This window comes from Balaenoptera borealis, assembly GCF_965194805.1.
Source record: "Balaenoptera borealis genome assembly, chromosome: 5".
Classification (NCBI taxonomy): Eukaryota; Metazoa; Chordata; class Mammalia; order Artiodactyla; family Balaenopteridae; genus Balaenoptera; species Balaenoptera borealis.
Genome location: NC_138862.1, coordinates 83,553,914 through 83,572,769, shown reverse-complemented (window position 1 = coordinate 83,572,769; position 18,856 = coordinate 83,553,914). Strand labels below are relative to the sequence as shown.

Genomic DNA, 18,856 nt, shown 5'->3' with positions numbered 1-18,856 from the left:
AAGAGAGAGAGAAAGGACCAGAGAAAATATTTGAAGAGATTATAGTTGAAAACTTCCCTAACATGGGAAAGGAAATAGCCACCCAAGTCCAGGAAGCACAGAGAGTCCCAGGCAGAATAAACCCAAGGAGAAACACACCAAGACACATAGTAATCAAAGTGGCAAAAATTAAAGACAAAGAAAAATTATTGAAAGCAACAAGGGAAAAATGACAAATAACATACAAGGGAACTCCCATAAGGTTAACAGCTGATTTCTCAGCAGAAACTCTACAAGCCAGAAGGGAGTGGCATGATATATTTAAAGTGATGAAAGGGAAGAACCTACAACCAAGATTACTCTACCTGGCAAGCAGCTCATTCAGATTCAACGGAGAAATCAAAAGCTTTACAGACAAGCAAAAGCTAAGAGAATTCACCACCACCAAACCAGCTCTACAACAAATGCTAAAGGAAAGTCTCTAAGTGGGAAACACAAGAGAAGAAAAGGAACTACAAAAACAAACCCATAACAATTAAGAAAATGGTGAAAGGAACATACATATTGATAATTACCTTAAACGTGAATGGATTAAATGCTCCAACCAAAAGACGCAGGCTCACTGAATGGATACAAAAACAGGACCCATATATATGCTGTCTATAAGAGACCCACTTCAGACCTAGGGATACATACAGACTGAAAGTGAGGGGATGGAAAAAGATATTCCATGCAAATGGAAATCAAAAGAAAGCTGGAGTAGCAACACTTATATCAGATAAAATAGACTTTAAAATAAAGAATGTTACAAGAGACAAGGAAGGACACTACATAATGATCAAGGGATCAATCCAAGAAGAAGATATAACAATTATAAATATTTATGCACCCAACATAGGAGCACCTCAATACATAAGGCAACTGCTAACAGCTATAAAAGAGGAAGTCGACAGTAACACAATAATAGTGGGGGACTTTAACACCTCACTTACACCAATGGACAGATCATCCAAGCAGAAAATTAATAAGGAAACACAAGCTTTAAATGACACAATAGACCAGATAGATTTAATTGATATTTATAGGACATTCCATCCAAAAACAGCAGATTACACTTTCTTCTCAAGTGCGCACAGAACATTCTCCAGGATAGATCACATCTTGGGTCACAAATCAAGCCTCAGTAAATTTAAGAAAATTGAAATCATATCAAGCATCTTTTCTGACCATAACGCTATGAGATTAGAAATAAATTACAGAGGAAAAAATGTAAAAAACACAAACACATGGAGGCTAAACAATACATTACTAAATAACCAAGAGATCACTGAAGAAATCAAAGAGGAAATCAAAAAATACCTAGAGACAAATTACAACAAAAACACGACAACCCAAAACCTATGGGATGCAGCAAAAGCAGTTCTAAGAGGGACGTTTATAGCAATACAAGACTACATCAAGAAACAAGAAAAATCTCAAATAAACAATCTAACCTTACACCTAAAGGAATTAGAGAAAGAAGAATAAGCAAAACGAAAAGTTAGCAGAAGGAAAGAAATCATACAGATCAGAGCAGAAATAAATGAAATAGAAACAAAGAAAACAATAGCAAAGATCAATAAAACTAAAAACTGGTTCTTTGAGAAGATAAACAAAACTGGGAAACCATTAGCCAGACTCATCAAGAAAAAGAGAGAGAGGACTCAAATCAATAAAATTAGAAGTGAAAAAGGAGAAGTTACAACAGACACCGCAGAAATACAAAGCATCCTAAGAGACTACTACAACCAACTCTATGCCAATAAAATGGACAACCTGGAAGAAATGGACAAATTCTTAGAAAGGTATAACCTTCCAAGACTGAACCAGGAGGAAATAGAAAATATGAACAGACCAATCACAAGTAATGAAATTGAAACTGTGATTAGGTCTTCCAACAAACAAAAGTCCAGGACCAGATGGCTTCACAGGTGAGTTCTATCAAACATTTAGAGAAGAGCTAACACCCATCTTCTCAAACTCTTCCAAAAAACCACAAAGGAAGGAACACTCTCAAACTCATTCTATGAGGCCACCATCACCCTGATACCAAAACCAGATAAAGATACTACAAAAAAAAAAAGAGGACTTCCCTGGTGGCGCAGTGGTTAGGAATCTGCCTGCCAATGCAGGGGACACGGGTTCAAGCCCTGGTCTGGGAAGATCCCACATGCCGTGGAGCGACTAAGCCCGTGAGCCACAACTACTGAGCCTGCGCGTCTGGAGCCTGTGCTCCGCAATGGGAGAGGCCGCGACAGTGAGAGGCCCGCGCACTGCGATGAAGAGTGGCCTCCGCTTGCCACAACTAGAGAAAGCCCTCCCACAGAAAACGAAGACCCAACACAGCCATAAATAAATAAATAAATAAATAAATTTATATTAAAAAAAAAATTACAGACCAATATCACTGATGAATATAGATGCAAAAATCCTCAACAGAAAACTAGCAAACAGAATCCAACAACACATTAAAAGGTTCATACACCATGATCAAGTGGGATTTATCCCAGGGATGCAAGGATTCTTCAATATACGCAAATCAATCAATGTGATACACCATATTAACAAATTGAAGAAGAAAAACCATATGATCATCTCAATAGATGCAGAAAAAGCTTTTGACAAAATTCAACACCCATTTATGATAACAACTCTCCAAAATGTGGGCATAGAGGGAAGCTACCTCAACATAATAAAGGCCATATATGACAAACCCACAGCAAACATCATTCTCAATGGTGAAAAACTGAAAGCATCTCCTCTGAGATCAGGAACAAGACAAGGATGTCCACTCTTGCCACTGTTATTCAGCATAGCTTTGGAAGTCCTAGCCACGGCAATCAGAGAAGAAAAAGAAATAAAAGGAATACAAATCGGAAGAGAAGAAGTAAAGCTGTCACTGTTTGCAGATGAGAATCCTAAAGATGCCACCAGAAAACTACTACAGCTAATCAATGAATTTGGTAAAGTTGCAGGATACAAAATTAACGCACAGAAATCTCTTGCATTCCTATACACTAATGATGAAAAATCTGAAAGAGAAATCCATTTACCACTGCAACAAAAAGAATAAAATACCTAGGAATAAACCTACCTAGGGAGACAAAAGACCTGTATGCAGAAAACTATAAGACACTGATGAAAGAAATTAAAGATGATACAAACAGATGGAGAGATATACCATGTTCTTGGATTGGAAGAATCAATATTGTGAAAATGACTATACTACTCAAAGCAATCTACAGATTCAATGCAATCCCTATCAAATTACCAATGGCATTTTTTATGGAACTAGAACAAAAAATCTTAAAATTTGTATGGAGACACAAAAGACCCCGAATAACCAAAGCAGTCTTGAGGGAAAAAAACGGAGCTGGAGGAATCAGGCTTACTGACTTCAGACTATACTACAAAGCTACAGTAATCAAGACAATATGGTACTGGCACAAAAACAGAAATATAGATCAATGGAACAGGATAGAAAGCCCAAAGATAAACCCACGCACCTATGGTCAACTAATCTATGACAAAGGAGGCAAGGATATACAATGGAGAAAAGACAGCCTCTTCAAAAAGTGGTGCTGGGAAAACTAGAAAGCTACATCTAAAGGAATGAAATTAGAACACTCCCTAACACCATACACAAAAACAAACTCAAAATGGATTCGAGACCTAAATGTAAGACCGGACACTATCAAACTCTTAGAGGAAAACATAGGAAGAACACTCTTTGACATAAATCACGGCAAGATCTTTTTTGATCCACCTCCTTGAGTAATGGAAATAAAAACAAAAATAAACAAATGGGACCTAATGACACTTAAAAGCTTTTGCACAGCAAAGGAAACTACAAACAAGATGAAAAGACAACCCTCAGAATGGGAGAAAATATTTGCAAACGAATCAATGGACAAAGGATTAATCTCCAAAATATATAAACAGCTCTTGCAGGTCAATGTTAAAGAAACAAACAACCCAATCCAAAAATGGGCAGAAGACCTAAATAGACATTTCTCCAAAGAAGACACACAGATGGCCAAGAAGCACATGAAAAGCTGCTCAACATCACTAATTATTAGAGAAATGCAAATCAAGACGACAATGAGGTATCACCTCACACCACTTAGAATGGGCATCATCAGAAAATCTACGAACAACAAATGCTGGAGAGGGTGTGGAGAAAAGGGAACCCTCTTGCACTGTTGGTGGGAATGTAAATTGATACAGCCACTATGGAGAACAGTATGGAGGTTCCTTAAAAAACTAAAAATAGAACTACCATATGACACAGCAATCCCACTACTGGGCATATACCCAGAGAAAACCATAATTCAAAAAGACACATGCACCCCAATGTTCATTGCAGCACTATTTACAATAGCCAGGTCATGGAAGCAACCTAAATGCCCATTGACAGGCGAATGGATAAAGAAGAAGTGGTACATATATACAATGGAATATTACTCAGCCATAAAATGGAACGAAGTTGGGTCATTTGTAGAGACATGGATGGATCTAGAGACTGTCATACAGAGTGAAGTAAGTCAGAAAGAGAAAAACAAATATCGTATATTAATGCATATATGTGGGACCTAGAAAAATGGTAAAGATGAACTGGTTTGCAGGGCAGAAATAGAGACACAGATGTAGAGAACAAACGTATGGACACCAAGGGGGAAAGTGGAGGGGGGGGGTGATGGTGGTGATGTGATGAATTGGGAGATTGGGATTGACATGTATACACTGATGTGTATAAATTGATGACTAATAAGAACCTGCTGTATAAAAAAGTAAATTAAATAAAATTCAAAAATTCAAAAAAAAAAAAAAAGCTATCGGAGCAGTTTACTAGGTGTAATAACAGGAGGCTTTTCTTTTCTCCCCACTACCACCTCTGGACTCATGGGCTTATGAGATATATTACAACACTGTCCTCTGATTCAAAGCTTGTACTGCATCCTGTAAGATAGAAGCCCATTCTTAAAAAAAAAACCAAAACAACAACAACAAAAACTTATAACAGCTATCATCGTGAGATTATAATCAGAAACTGAAGTGGAAGCCCATCCACAGGGGAAGGGCGCCTCTCGTCATCATTTTCATTTTAGGGCCATAAATGAAGATGTAGTGCTTATGTGTGTGTGTGCATGGGGGAAAGAGATCTCCATCAACATCAGCTGAGCACTTATCATGTACCAGGCTCTATGCTGAACATTGGCATTCACAACAGTCCTAAGGGAGAACTCCTATTATCATTCCATTTGACAGATGAGGAAATAGAGGCACACAAGAGTTTTACTGATAGCAAAACTGAGATTTCAACCAAGGTCGAAGCCCATGTGAAAGAAACCTTCCTGGAAAAGTTGGCCTTTGAAAGGAGTAACATGCAGGGGGTCAGGCAGGATCAAAGACAGGAGGCTGGATGGGGCTGGGGGTGGGTGTTAGAGGGTGCTGCAAGCTTGAGATAGTGGCTCCAATGCATGTTTTTCACACCACGAAGCAATTCTGACATGATCTCCCTGGAGATTCCACAGGTTATGGGCTAAGTCCCACAGGACTGCTCCCATTTCCCACTTCTGATGCCAGTCACAAATTCAGGGTATCACCCGTGCTTCTGACCAACAGTCTATAGGCACTCCTGTCGCTTGGGAAATTCCAAGGGTTTGAGGAGCTTTGTGCCAGGAACAAGGGACAGAGACCAAATGCATTTCTTATTATACCACAGGGGCTCTAACAGGGAGAGAATTGACAGAGGATTAGGAGAGTGAGGCAAGAAGTAGTCGAATTAGGGCCCACTTTATTTTCTCCACACTAGAGCCTGCCTGGGTCACAAAAGGCTGCCAGCCTTGGGAGGGGATCACCCAGGCAAGAGAACCCTAGGATTTCTGCTGCTTTCTGGGACCCTGCTTGCCCAGAGGGCCCCACTCTGGACTCCCCAGGCACTGGGTATGGTTCCACACAGAAAATGAGGTATCTGTGAGAAAGCTTCAAGATTTCTAAAAGCCTATGAGAGAATATTACTCAGCCATAAAAATGATTGAAATATTGCCATTTGCAGCAACATGGATGGACCTAGAGATTATCATACTAAGTGAAGTCAGATAGAGAAAGACATATATATGACATCACTAATATGTGGAATCTAAAAAAATGATACAAATGAACTTATTTACAAAACAGAAATAGACTCACAGATATAGAAAACAAACTCATGGTTACCAACGGGGAAAAGGGGAGGAAGGGATAAATTAGGAGTTTGGGATTAACATATATACACAACTATATATAAAATAGATAAACAACAAGGACCTACTGTATAGCACAGGGAACAATATTCAATATCTTGTGATAACCTATAATGTGATAATCTTTTTTCACAAAAGAATCTAAAAAAGAATATAGATATATAGATATATATATATACATACATATATAACTGAATAATTTTGCTGTACACCTGAAACATTGTATGTCAACTATACTTCAATTTAAAAAAAGAAGAAAAAAAAAGCCTAGAAGAACTGTACATTTGCTTGCAAAAAGGCCAGAGGCTAATTAATACAAGTTTCCTCATTTCTGGCTGGAATTTTCCCAGCTCAGTGTAGCAGTTGTGGATGAAAAAATTAATAGTCGATCTAAGAAAGAAATGGAAAATTTTATTGGAACCAACCTGAGGATTCTAACCTGGGAGACAGTCTTTCAGAAAGCTCTGAGGACTGTTCCACCCATTAGAGGTCAAAGCACAGTTATGTAAGTCTTTGAGACAAATATACATCAAATGACATATTACTGACAATTTACACAATCCAGATCTGCACGTATAAAGCGAGTAGTGGGTCGTGTGTCATCATGGCCCCTTACAAGATTAAGAAGGAAGGTTATCTCCTAAGGAGGTCTGGTTAACGCAGACGCACGACACACACTAAAGGGGAGGGAGGAGGCCCAAACCGGCAAAGAAAATTTTTGTTTAAATTTGTTCTTGTCTTGCCGTAAAATATGAATTTTATTTCATCACAGTGATGACTGATATCCTACTAATTAGAAATGTTGGTTCATTCTGTCCACTGAAAAAACACACAATTTAAGAGCAGTGAGTTTCAGTTTTATTCAGGGACTGTACTGAGGACTGTAGCTCGGGAGACAGCCTCTCAGAGAGCCCTGAGGAACTGCTCCAAAGAGGTAGGGGAGGGGCCAGTATGTATATGAATTCTTTGGTGGAAAACACAGGTAGTTAAGCATTAAAAAGGTTACTGCTAATCACAAAGTTAATGATTTTAGTGCTTATCTATCTATGCATAGGAAAATGCAAGAATCTGGGGGTCATTGAAATTCTTCCTGAGGTAAGCATCTTAACTATCTAGGGGCCTTTATACCCAAAATACAGAAGCTTTGTCCTGTTTTTTCCATCCTGAATTCCTCTCAGAGTGCATTGTCATGGGTAACTACACTACCACTGGTAAGTGGGTTGCAACTTAACCCTTTGTATAAGGGGATGATGAGTGACACCCTTTGTTTGTTTGTTTTAATTTTTATTGGAGTATAGTTGATTTACAATGTTGTGTTAGTTTCAGGTGTATAGCAAAGTGAATCAGTTATACATATACATATATCCACACTTTTTTTTTTTTTTAGATTCTTTTCCCATACAGGCCATTACAAAGTACTGAGTAGAGTTCCCTGTGCTATACAGCAGGTTCTTATTAGTTATCTATTTTATATATAGTAGTGTGTATATGTCAATCCCAATCTTCCAATTTATCCCTTCCCCTGCCCTTATCCCCGGGTAACCATAAGTTTGTTTTCTACATCTGTGCTTTGTTCTATTTGTTTACAATTCATAGGTACATCTTTTAAATAACTCAAAGGAGAAAGGTAAGACATGCCTTTCTTAGAAGTCAGATTTACTGAGATATGATTTATACACAATAACATTCACTCTTTTAAGTATACAGTTCAATGATTTTTGACAAACACATACAGTTGTGTAACCATCACCACAATCAAGATACAGAACATTTCCATCATCCCAGAAAGTTCCCTTGTGTCCCTTTATAGTCAACCCATAACCCTACTCCTAGACCTTGCCACCAGTTATGTTTTATGTCTTATAGTTTTGTCTTTTCGAGTATCACAGAAATGGAATCAGATAGTATGTTTTGTTGTGAACATATATTTTCATCTTTTTTGGTTAAATACCAGGAGTGAGTCAGCTGGGTTGTATGGTATAATGTTAATTGTACCAGGAATTCCCAAACTGTTTTCCAGTGTGGTTGTACCATTTTACATTCCCATCAGCACTGTGTGAGAATTCCAGTACTTCGGCTCAGGGCTTTGTTTTCAGCAATTCAAATAGGTGTGTAGTGGTATCTCATTTTGATTTTAATTTGAGTATCCTTAACACAAGTTATTCTTTTTTAATAAGCAAGACTTGTCTGGAGACACGGTGTTTTAAACCTTGGGGCATCCTAATTTGCTGGCTTTGCCTGATACAGAGACTCGGGAAGATCTTTCCCTGTCCTGTGTTGGCAGGGACCTGCACTTCTTACATCCAGTCAGTAGAGGGCAGGAGAGGACAGAAAATAAGCTTCCCAGTTTTTGGACTATCAGGGGCCAGCATGGATAGTATTCGGATGCATTACTGTATTTATGGTTTTTCTCAAATTCCTCTCCCTCTGAACCTCTTTAGCTGCCACCTTGTGAGGCTTGACTCCCCAGATTAATCTTGTGAAGTGATTCAAGGCCAAACCTCTTAACTAACCTTGTAAAATCCTAAGAACTGAGCTACCAAAACTGAGCCACCTTTGTAGAGTCCTTAATACGTCTACTCTCCAATGTCACTCATCAGAGCCTGTGTTAGGGGGAACCACAGGCAGCTGAGTTGGTGAACCTCTGTTCTTCTTCAACTCTTCAGGAGCCAAAAGAGACTAAGGGGTCTTCCCTGGTGGCACAGTGGTTGAGACTCTGCCTGCCAATGCAGGGGACACGGGTTCGAGCCCTGGTCTGGGAAGATCCCACATGCCGCGGAGCGGCTGGGCCCGTGAGCCACAATTGCTGAGCCTGCGCGTCTGGAGCCTGTGCTCCGCAACAAGAGAGGCCGTGATAGTGAGAGGCCTGTGCACCGCGATGAAGAGTGGCCCCTGCTTGCCACAACTAGAGAAAGCCCTCGCACAGAAACGAAGACCCAACACAGCCATAAATAAATAAATAAATAAATATTCTTTTAAAAAACAAAACAGACTTTTAAAAAAAAAGAGAGACTAAGGAAGGTCTTTGTCGGGGACAAGTCTCCAGACCGCCCCCGCCCCTGCCATTGGCTACACGCCCTCCTCTCCAGGACCTGGGCTGGGGCAGTTCAGACGGGGCATGGCACAGATCTTCTGGGGCCGGGGCTGCCGAGTGCCCCCAAAGATGTACTCCAGCCTGAGCCCTGGGCTCCCCTCTGGCAGTTGGAACCAAAAGGTCCTGAGGAGGGTGGCAAACATCAGGAAGAGCTCCATCCGAGCCAACTGGTCCCCTAGGCACACCCGATGCCCTGGAAGCAGAAGGAAAGGTCAGAGGGTGGCAGCTGTCCCTGTGCCTGTCCCGTCACACCCACCATGACCCAGTGCTGTGTCCAGTACCTGCAGAGAATGGCAGGAAGGCCTCATTGACCAGGAAGTTTCCATCCTTGTCCAGGAAGTGGCCAGGGTTGAATTGTTGGGGGGTCTCCCAACACTCAGGGTCATAGAGCACAGAGGCCAGGTTGGGCAAGATGATGGTGCCCTGCAGAGAGGAGCTGGTATGGCTCAGGGAGCTCAGCTGGCCCAGCACCCAGCCCTGATGCTGGGCTGATATGAGCTCAGAGAACACTCGGTGTGCACAGGGAAGTTGCCTGGGACCAGGGGGCCTCAAAGAGATTCAGCAGACAGGCCTTCACATCAGTGAAGTCGTTGGGCATTATGCTCTCCTGGCTAAGGGGCACCCACCTCCATCCTAAAGACTCCCGGCCCAGGCTAGAGACTCAGCTTCTGCCTCCCAGGAAGAGGGCCAGTGGCTATTGGGCATGAATGGAGGGGACCAAGTTCTGCACAGGGCAATGAATACTGGCGGTGTGTGTGTTTAAGTGTGTGTGTGTGTGTGTGTGTGTTTGTGTGAGAGAGAGAGAGAGGAGAAATGGAATGGCAGACAAAGTGAAAGAAAGACTGAGTAACAAGGCAGAGAGAAGAAGAGACAGAAAACTTCAATCCTTAGGATTAGGGAGAGGAGAGAGTGACCTCTAACCCTAACCTAACCCGAGCCCTCACTCTACCTCAAAGAAGTGAATAACTGGAAAGAGAATCAGACTGAACAGATGGGAGCAGAAAGGAGCCAAAGGCTCCTGTTGGTGACTTCTGCTCCTTATCACGTGGGCCCTGGGCTGACCAGGAAGCCAAAGTGGAACCAGGATGGGGTTGGCTATGGACCCGGGACCTGGGAGTGCAGCTCCAGGTGTTCTGAGGAAGGCCTCATATCCTATGGCTCAGTAACCAACACCAGATAATTAAACTGGTCATCCCTGTGGGGACTAGAGAACTGACCACAGGATTCTCAGTTTTGACAAAGGCATCTTGAAATTAAAAATAACTCAGCAGTTTGAAGCCTGCACACCAAAGAGAAGCCAGTGAAGAATGCAGAAGTTCAGACAATGTAAATACTTTCAGAAGGCACTTTTCTTTTTTCTTCTTTTTTTTTTTTTTTTTTAGTTGCTCTACTGTAGCCTTAAGGGAGGGGCCTGACCTTAGCCATCCAGACTGACAGGCACCCAGACCTCTTTACCCCGTGGCTTTAATCAGTGGGATTGGGAAGCACATGTTCTTGCTGCTGCCTGAGTGAGCTGTTTGTTTCCTAGTTACTGTCCTGGGAATTTCCCTCCATTTTCACTACCAGGGATGAAGTAACCTCTGCATTACAACAGTTCTTAATAATCACCTTCAGATGCAGAGGCTCCTGGCAAGATGCTCTTTTCCCTCCAGAATTATTTATATCCTGTTCTGGGTAATGTTCTGGACTCCTTGCAAAGTGATTAACTGATATTAATTCATGGGACAGGCTCAGACCATAGCCTACCCAGCACACAACAAGGGCAACCCTCCCTCCCCTCCAAACTATAGAGCCATCTGCCTGCTGATACCTCCTGGGGATTCTATCCCAACTTCTTCCCAGTAAATGGCAGCTTGGAGTTTACAATCAAATAGAATGTCTGAAGAGAGACAGGCTTGAAGTGCCACGTCTGTATTAGGGACCATTGCTGTTGTCGCTGTCACTCGACTGATGGAATGGTTAAGAACCATTTAGGAATATCTGTAACATTTAATGATCTACTGTCAAGCTTTTTTTTTTTTTTTTTTTTTTATAAATTTATTTATTTATTTTTGGCTGAGTTGTGTCTTCGTTGCTGCACGCGGGCTTTCTCTAGTTGCGGCAAGCGGGGGCTACTCTTCGTTGCGGTGCGTGGGCTTCTCATTGCGGCGGCTTCTCTTGTTGCAGACCATGGGCTCTAGGCACACCGGCTTCAGTAGCTGAGGCTCACGGGCTCTAGAGCTCAGGCTCAGTAGTTGTGGCTCACGGGCTTAGTTGCTCCGCGGCATGTGGGATCTTCCCAGACCAGGGCTCGAACCTGTGTCCCCTGCATTGGCAGGCAGATTCTTAACCGCTGCGCCACCAGGGAAGCCCTACTGTCAAGCTTTGATTCTACTTTCAGGAGACATCTCTCGCCCAAGTTGGAAAAGCTCAATATTGATTCTAGGCTGTTAATGGTTCCCTGGAGCTCTTATCACAGAACACCTCCGAGAATCAAATTGGCAGGAATGGGCTATTAATAAGGAAATTTTTAATCCCAAACGACATAAAACAGAGCTGAACCTTAGTTCCCTCCTTTTTAACTTGACCTAATTTGGAACAACTCTTGGACAACCAGGGCCTGGGGCCTCCTACCAGGATAACAGCAAAATGAGTTGATGACATGGTCCTATCCTCACAATTAAGGAGACATTTGTCTAACCTCTGAACTTGATGGCCAAAAACTGTCAAGGACTGTTCAGTATTAGCCAATCTGGCAGACCAATGGACAATGCAAAACACCTCCTTCCAATGTGCTGATGCATTTACCTTCCTAAAGAGGCATTTTTGGAGCAATATGAACGGCAGGGAGTATGGTAGAGCAAAAAATTTGGAATCAGAGGGACATGAATTCGAAACTCAGTTAAGTACCTTACTAACTGTGTGTTTGGGGCAGTTACTTGAGCTCTCTTAAGCTATCTGTTAAAAAAAAAAAAAGAAAGAATAACAGTAGCAACAGCATCTAAAGGACAGGGTTATTATGAAGAGAAAAATGCATGGAGACAGGAATCTCAAGTCTGATCAAATTAATAAGAATTTAATAATCACATCCTGGCAGGGCCCTTGCTGTCAAGCCTGCCCTGAACCATGGTTGTAAGAGTTGAACAAAGATTCTCATGATGGAAAAAATTGGGCCCCCATACCTTCTATCCCCACTGTGTTCATGGTGTACCACCTGGTACCATTGAGGCTTCCACCAGAGACAGGCTGGAGTATCAGTGCTGAGCCAAAGTCCCTTTCTGAGGAAAGTCTTACACAGCGCACCTCCGTGCATAAGGCACCAAGATGAGTGACTCTGTTTCATCTTCATTAAAATGGCAACCTTGCCACCTACACACCTGTGCTACATTTCCTTTAAAATGACACCCCACTCCCAAAATGATTCTTGATGCCTGTCATTCACTCCCCATAAAACCATCTCCCCTTGAGGGTGGGCTGGCTCTAGTGACTCACTTCTAGCAAATAGAATATGGCAAAAGTGATGGGATATCACATCTGAGATTAGGATACAAAAAGACTGTAGCTTCTGTCTTCTCACTTGCTCTCTCTAATGGAGGTCAGCCGCTATGTTTTGAGCTGCCCTATGTAGAGGCCCAATGTTAAGGAACTGAGGGTGGCCTCCAGCCAACAGCCCAGGAGAAACTGAATCCTGAAGATAGCAATGCAAGTGCTCTTACAGTGGAACCTCCCCATGGAGACTTCAGATAAGACTGCAGCCCCAGGCAACAACTTCATCATAACAACATGAGAGACCTTGAATCAGAGGCATCCAGCTAAGCTGCACCTAGATCCCTGACCCACAGAAACCCAGATCCCTAGCCCACAGAAGTGCTATTTTTGTAAGTTGCTAAGTTTGGGGGTAATTTATTACAAAGCAAGAGAGATAGACAACTAATTCAATAAATACCTTTTATCTAGGATCTGCATGGCAGTCAGTCATTGTGAGGACTGAATGCTGTAGTGGACTCAAAGCCCTTAGCACACAGTAAGGCTTGGCAAAGAGCAGGAATTATTATATTGTTATCCAGTTCATGTCAGAAACCTGCACAGAAACCTGTTTCAAGCTGAATCACCAGAGAGCTACAAACCTGAACTCTATTTTTTAACTCCATGCAGAAATGTATTCAGGTTAAACTTTCACCGTTTAAAATGGGTTGAAGATAAGAAGAAGCTACCATATGAAAGAATATTTCTGTATCTTTAAACTCCTACTGAAGGCACCACCCAATACATTGTCCACTGGCCCTCAAAAAGGTATTATGATTGATGATCTTCATAATAACTTCTTGAAGGGTGATAAGCCAAAGTTTTCCTGATACAGGCATGCTTCCTTTTATGACGTAATGAGAGCCATACCTAATTGGGATTTCCTTTTTTGACTTGATCCAGGGAAGCTCAGACTCAAGTTGTTTTTTTTTTTTTTTTTTTAAAGTTATACAATTATTTATTTATTTATTTATTTATTTATGGCTGTGTTGGGTCTTCGTTTCTGTGCGAGGGCTTTCTCTAGTTGCGGCAAGTGGGGGCCACTCTTCATCGCGGTGCGCGGGCCTTTCATATGCGGCCTCTCTTATTGCGGAGCACAGGCTCCAGACGCACAGGCTCAGTAATTGTGGCTCACGGGCCTAGTTGCTCCACGGCATGTGGGATCTTCCCAGACCAGGGCTCGAACCCGTGTCCCCTGCATTGGCAGGCAGATTCTCAACCACTGCGCCACCAGGGAAGCCCCCAGACTCAAGTTTTATGTACATATACAGTGGCTGTTCTTGACCTAAACAGTTTGATTTACCTTTATTCCTCTATCTCTCCTTATTCAGTACTTGTTCTCTTAACCTAGTTATAAAATGAAAGAAACAAGACAGGCATTTCTACTAGAAATCAGTTCTAAGGATATAACACAAAATGCAGACCAAGCCTAAGGCACATAAATTGCAAATAGGCTAAATGGTCACCAATAAGGGTTAAGAATTACAAAACATCCATTTGGTGGAACATTATGCAGCCATTTAGAGTGATGTGGAACAGTGGTTTTCAAAATGTGGTCCCGGGACCCAAAGCATCCACACCACTTGGGAACCTGTTAGAAAGGCAGATTCTCAGCCCTCACCCCCAAATACTCTGGGAATGGCTCCCAGCAACGTACATTTTAGCAAGCCCTGCATGTGATTCTGGTGTACCTAGAAGTTTGGGAACCAGTAATGTAGAAGAATCAGAATGATATGTTAAGTGAAATGAAGGATTCAGAGTTATATATTCAGCATAATCACAGCTATGTAAAATATATGCAGACAAAAAAGATTGGAAAGAGGTGTGTTAAACTGTCTGCAGTGGTTACTTCTGAACAATACAGAACATTTAAAAATATCCCTAATTGAGTGTATTCTTTCACAATCATAACTCTCCATCCGGAATGACATAGATAGAGATGAATGGATGGACGGACGGATGATTGACTGAGAGTTGGCAGACAGGCAGAAGCTGTAGCAGGTGGCTGTGCTGGGCAGGCAGCCCCGCGAAGGGTGCTTTCTGCAGGCACTGGATCGGGCATGAGGTCACACTGGGGCCACCTACCTTGGGCACGGGGTGGCCGTGCACACGGGTGGAGGTCACGCACTGGCGCACGGCACCTGCGGTCACGATGCTGCCGAGGCACTGCACCTCGTGGAGGACGGCGCGGGTGTAGGGCAGTCGCTCGCGGTCCTCGTAGCGGACGACCCGGGAGGTACCCAGCACCGCATCCAGCTCCCGCTGCACCCTCTCTGCAGGCGGCTCCGCGTGGGTCCCGGGAGGGGCTGCAGCCCGACCTCCCCACCACGCCCCACCGTCCTCGTCCCCACCCAGAGACAGTCGCCGAGGTTCGTCGCCCCTAGGTTGCCCTACCCCCCTCAGCCACCCCTGGTCCCAACAGTGGCAGCCCCTCTCTGAGGCAGAGCTTGTGAACAAGATTTGGCAGGATTTGCTCCTCCAAGGGGAACTTGAGGGAAGGGCTAGCACCCAGATTTGAGCACCCACTATGTGCCAAGTGTTCTATATACAAAGAGTCCTATGGGGTAGGAACTGTTGTCTCCACTTTACAGACAAGAAAACTGAGGCTGTGACAGGACAGGTACTTTTCTGAAGGTCACAAAACTAGTGGAACCAGGATTTGAACTTAGGTCATGGCCAGTTTGTCCCTGAGAGAACTCTAGCCACCTTTTTTTCCTTTGTGATCTTGAGTGGACATTGACACAGGGCCTGGCACTTAGTAGGTGCTGGATCATTACTGAATGGGTGAAATCATGTTGCCTCATTTCACACTGTTCCTAAGTGGTTGAATTACTTACCCAGGATCCCTCAGTAAGTAGCAGGGTGCGACTAGAAGTCCCCACCCCCCAGCCCCTCCATCTGATTCAAAGCCATGAACACCTCCTACACCACAGCAGTGAGAGCAGCACCCACCCCTGGGGCCACAGACCAAAGACAGTGATAGGGACAGGTTCCTCCAGCCCAGAAGCCCACAGCAGGGGTAATGGGCATGGGGCAGTCAGCAGGGTGTAACCACGGCCCCCTTACCCTGGATGGCTCCATGCTGGACCATGTAGATGAGTGCCCAGCACAGGGTAGTGGCCGTGGTGTCGGTGCCTCCCAGAAACAGGTCGACCACCACCTGGATCAGGTTTTCTTCATTGAATGTGGAGACAGGGTCGTCCGTGGCCTGGTGGGTGGGGGATGAGTGGTGGGGAGAGCAGCTCCGAGTCTGAAGCTCTCCTCTCACAGAGCCCTGGCATCTCCCTGACTGAGGCCTGGCCTGTCCCTAAACTTGTAGGACCAGAACTCCTCTGTGGTCAGAAGGGCCTGAGTCCCAGGACTGCACTGACTTTTGAGGGGGGACCTGCCCTGACATCAGCCAGGTCCCCTGCTTCCCACCCTACCCATGTCTGCAGGAGCCAGCGCTGGCCTGGGAAAAGATAGGGAGGGAAAAACCCGAACGGCTGCTGCTTCAGCGTGCTCTGAAAAACTGAGGCCAGGATGAGGAACTGAGGCCGTGGCCTTGAAATGAGATGCAGCCGGAAAGACAGCCCCCTCCGTCCCTCCCTCCCTCCCTCCGCAGCTGTTTCAGGCCCACCTTAGTGATCTGGGCCAGGTAGCAGCTGATGAAGTCCTTGGGGGCCTCAGGTGTCCTGAGTTTGTGTCTGCTGATATCCTGGCAGAAGATATAGCCCCGCACAGCCTTCTGGTACCTAAACATCTCCTGGTGGGGGGCTGGGAGGCGGCGGAAGGCCCAGGGGAACAGATCATACAGCTGTGGGGGAAGAGGCCCGCCCAGGGGCTGCTCAGGTGCTGACCCTGAGTCAGGGCAGCTCAGAATGGTGCTGGGGGCACCAAAGTGGTCTGGGACCTCTGACATGGGCATCCCAGGACTGCTCGTCATCTGGAAACTCTCCACACTCCCAAAGTAATCTAGACAGTAATGAAAGCAGTAGTAGCGGAGACTGGATCCAGCGCTCAGCTAGGATGTCGCAGGCCCAGATAGCTGTATTTAAGGGGATTTAACCTGTCTCTTACTCTCTGCCCACACTTCCATGCTCAACCACAATAAAGGAACTTTGATGCTGTGAATCGTCATTTTGCTGAGCAGAGGCTGCCTGAGGAACCCAGAATCAGGCCCCGTGGCCTTCCTCCTGCCTACCTGACACCCTCCCTGCTATGCCCTGGCTGAGGTCCCTGCCTGCCCTGGGCCACCAGCTGTCCAATGGTCGGCACACCTGCCTCCCCGAGGGCCAGCTTACCCTGCGCCAAATGGTGCTGACAAAGGCCAGGCCAAAGTCGATGGCTTGAATCAGTTCCTGGAAGAAGGGATCCTCCAAGAGGAAGTGGCGGCCAAACACGAGGGCCCCAATGACTCTGGCCGTGGACGTGACAATGTGTACCCGAGGGTCGAAGGGTCTACCTGAGAGCAGAGGGGCAGGGCTCAGGGTGAGGAGGCGAAAAGAGCACTGCCCTGAGTGTTCATCCAGTCTGTATACGGTCACTCATTGCAACACTCATTCATTCCCAGTCTTCAGTCATTCACTCAGCAAATGCTTACGGAGCAACTTCTATGAGCCAGGCTTGGTGACAGGCACTGGGTTTGCAGGGAGAGGTGTGGGAGACAGACCCATTTAAACACACTAGAACGTGGGGCAGGTATGTCCCAGCTGGGAACAAAGGATGCAGGGGCCAGCTGTGCCTGGGATTTGGGGAGGGCTTCTTAGGCAGGTGATGTCAGCCAGGTCTGAAAGGAGCAGTGGTTTCTCACAGGGAGGGAAGGGGTGTGGATTAGGACATTCCAGAGGGGGAACAGCATGTGCAAAGGGTCTGTGGTGTAAAAGGCTCGAGATGTTGAGGGAGGACATTTCCCCACCTGTAGAGAAGGGCTTCAGGCTTCTCAGTGGACTGGACGTTCCTGGGCCTGTGTCTGCCCACTTGCCCACCTTACAGAAACTTCTGATTTATTGATGTAGCACAAATCCCCTACTGGATCCGCAAAGGGTCCACCCCTTTATACACACATTCCCCCACCCCACCCCTAGGGCTCAGCCTCCTTGCAGAAGTGTGTGTGTTTGTTGTGGAGGGATTAGGGTGGGCCTGCCCCAGCCCGCTCCTTACCCTGCTCCTGGTGGAAGGCCTCTGCCAGCTCTGCCGCCTCTCCCTGCAACTGCAGCTCCAGTGCCAGCTTGCCTAGGCCTAGCTCCCGAAGCGTTGCCAGGCAGAAGCGTCTCTGCTGCCTCCACGTGTGCCCATTGCTGCAGATGACCCCTGGGCCCGGGTTGGGGGACAGTCAGCAGCCCGTCCCAGCCTCCCAGGCCAGGGCCACCTGCCTCTCACCCAGGCAGGGACAGCAGACCCCTGGGCAGCCTTCCCAATCAGCTCGGGGCTGGTGCTCTGACCGAGGGGCATTTGGGGGTCGTGTGGTCCGTGAGCCTGGTGCCATCAAGGTGGGCTCAGCTATGCCCTCCTCCCAAGCTGCCAACCTGATTTTGCCTTTAAGAGTCCCCACAAGAAATGGAGGAGGAGATAAAGAAGGGAAGGGAGGACGGAGCCTGGAGGGGAGGAGGCGGGGGGAAGGACATGTGCTGAGCCAGGCGCTGTCCTGGGCACTCTTGGCTGTGGGGCTCACTTAATCTCCCCCACATCCCGGGAGGCGAGAGCAGTCACTATCCCCATCTAACAGATGAGCACACTGAGGGACGGAGAGCGAGGCTGCCTCGCCCGGTCACAGAGCTGGTTCCTCCCCATGCTCGCCCCTCCCCTCGCACAGCGGGGTTTGAGGAGACCTGAGCCCTCCTGGCAGATTCCTCCCTGCTAACAGTTCTGGGTCACCCCAGCGGACTCCTGAGTGCGGTCTCCATCCAGCCACCCCGTTCCCCGCGGACAGGGCACCCTTGCCTCTGTCTCCAAACAGGTCCCGGAAGAGCGGGGTGAGGGGCCGGCCTGAGAACTGCTCCGAGTTGGAGACCAG

The 18,856-nt window shown here is 45.5% G+C and overlaps 1 protein-coding gene across 1 annotated transcript; it reads right to left on the bottom strand.

Annotated features, from left to right (window-relative positions):
- Positions 1 to 6,502: 6,502 nt before the first annotated feature.
- On the bottom strand, positions 6,503 to 18,168 carry LOC309629752 (cytochrome P450 2D4-like). The gene is made up of 7 exons (XM_082394263.1): positions 18,004 to 18,168; positions 17,145 to 17,305; positions 16,481 to 16,657; positions 15,928 to 16,069; positions 14,947 to 15,134; positions 9,639 to 9,780; positions 6,503 to 9,550 (listed from the first exon to the last, which is right to left on the bottom strand). The coding sequence occupies exons 3-7, from the start codon at positions 16,601 to 16,603 to the stop codon at positions 9,333 to 9,335; spliced, it is 813 nt and encodes a 270-aa protein (XP_082250389.1). The 5' UTR covers positions 16,604 to 16,657; positions 17,145 to 17,305; positions 18,004 to 18,168; the 3' UTR covers positions 6,503 to 9,332.
- Between the last annotated feature and the right edge of the window lie 688 nt (positions 18,169 to 18,856).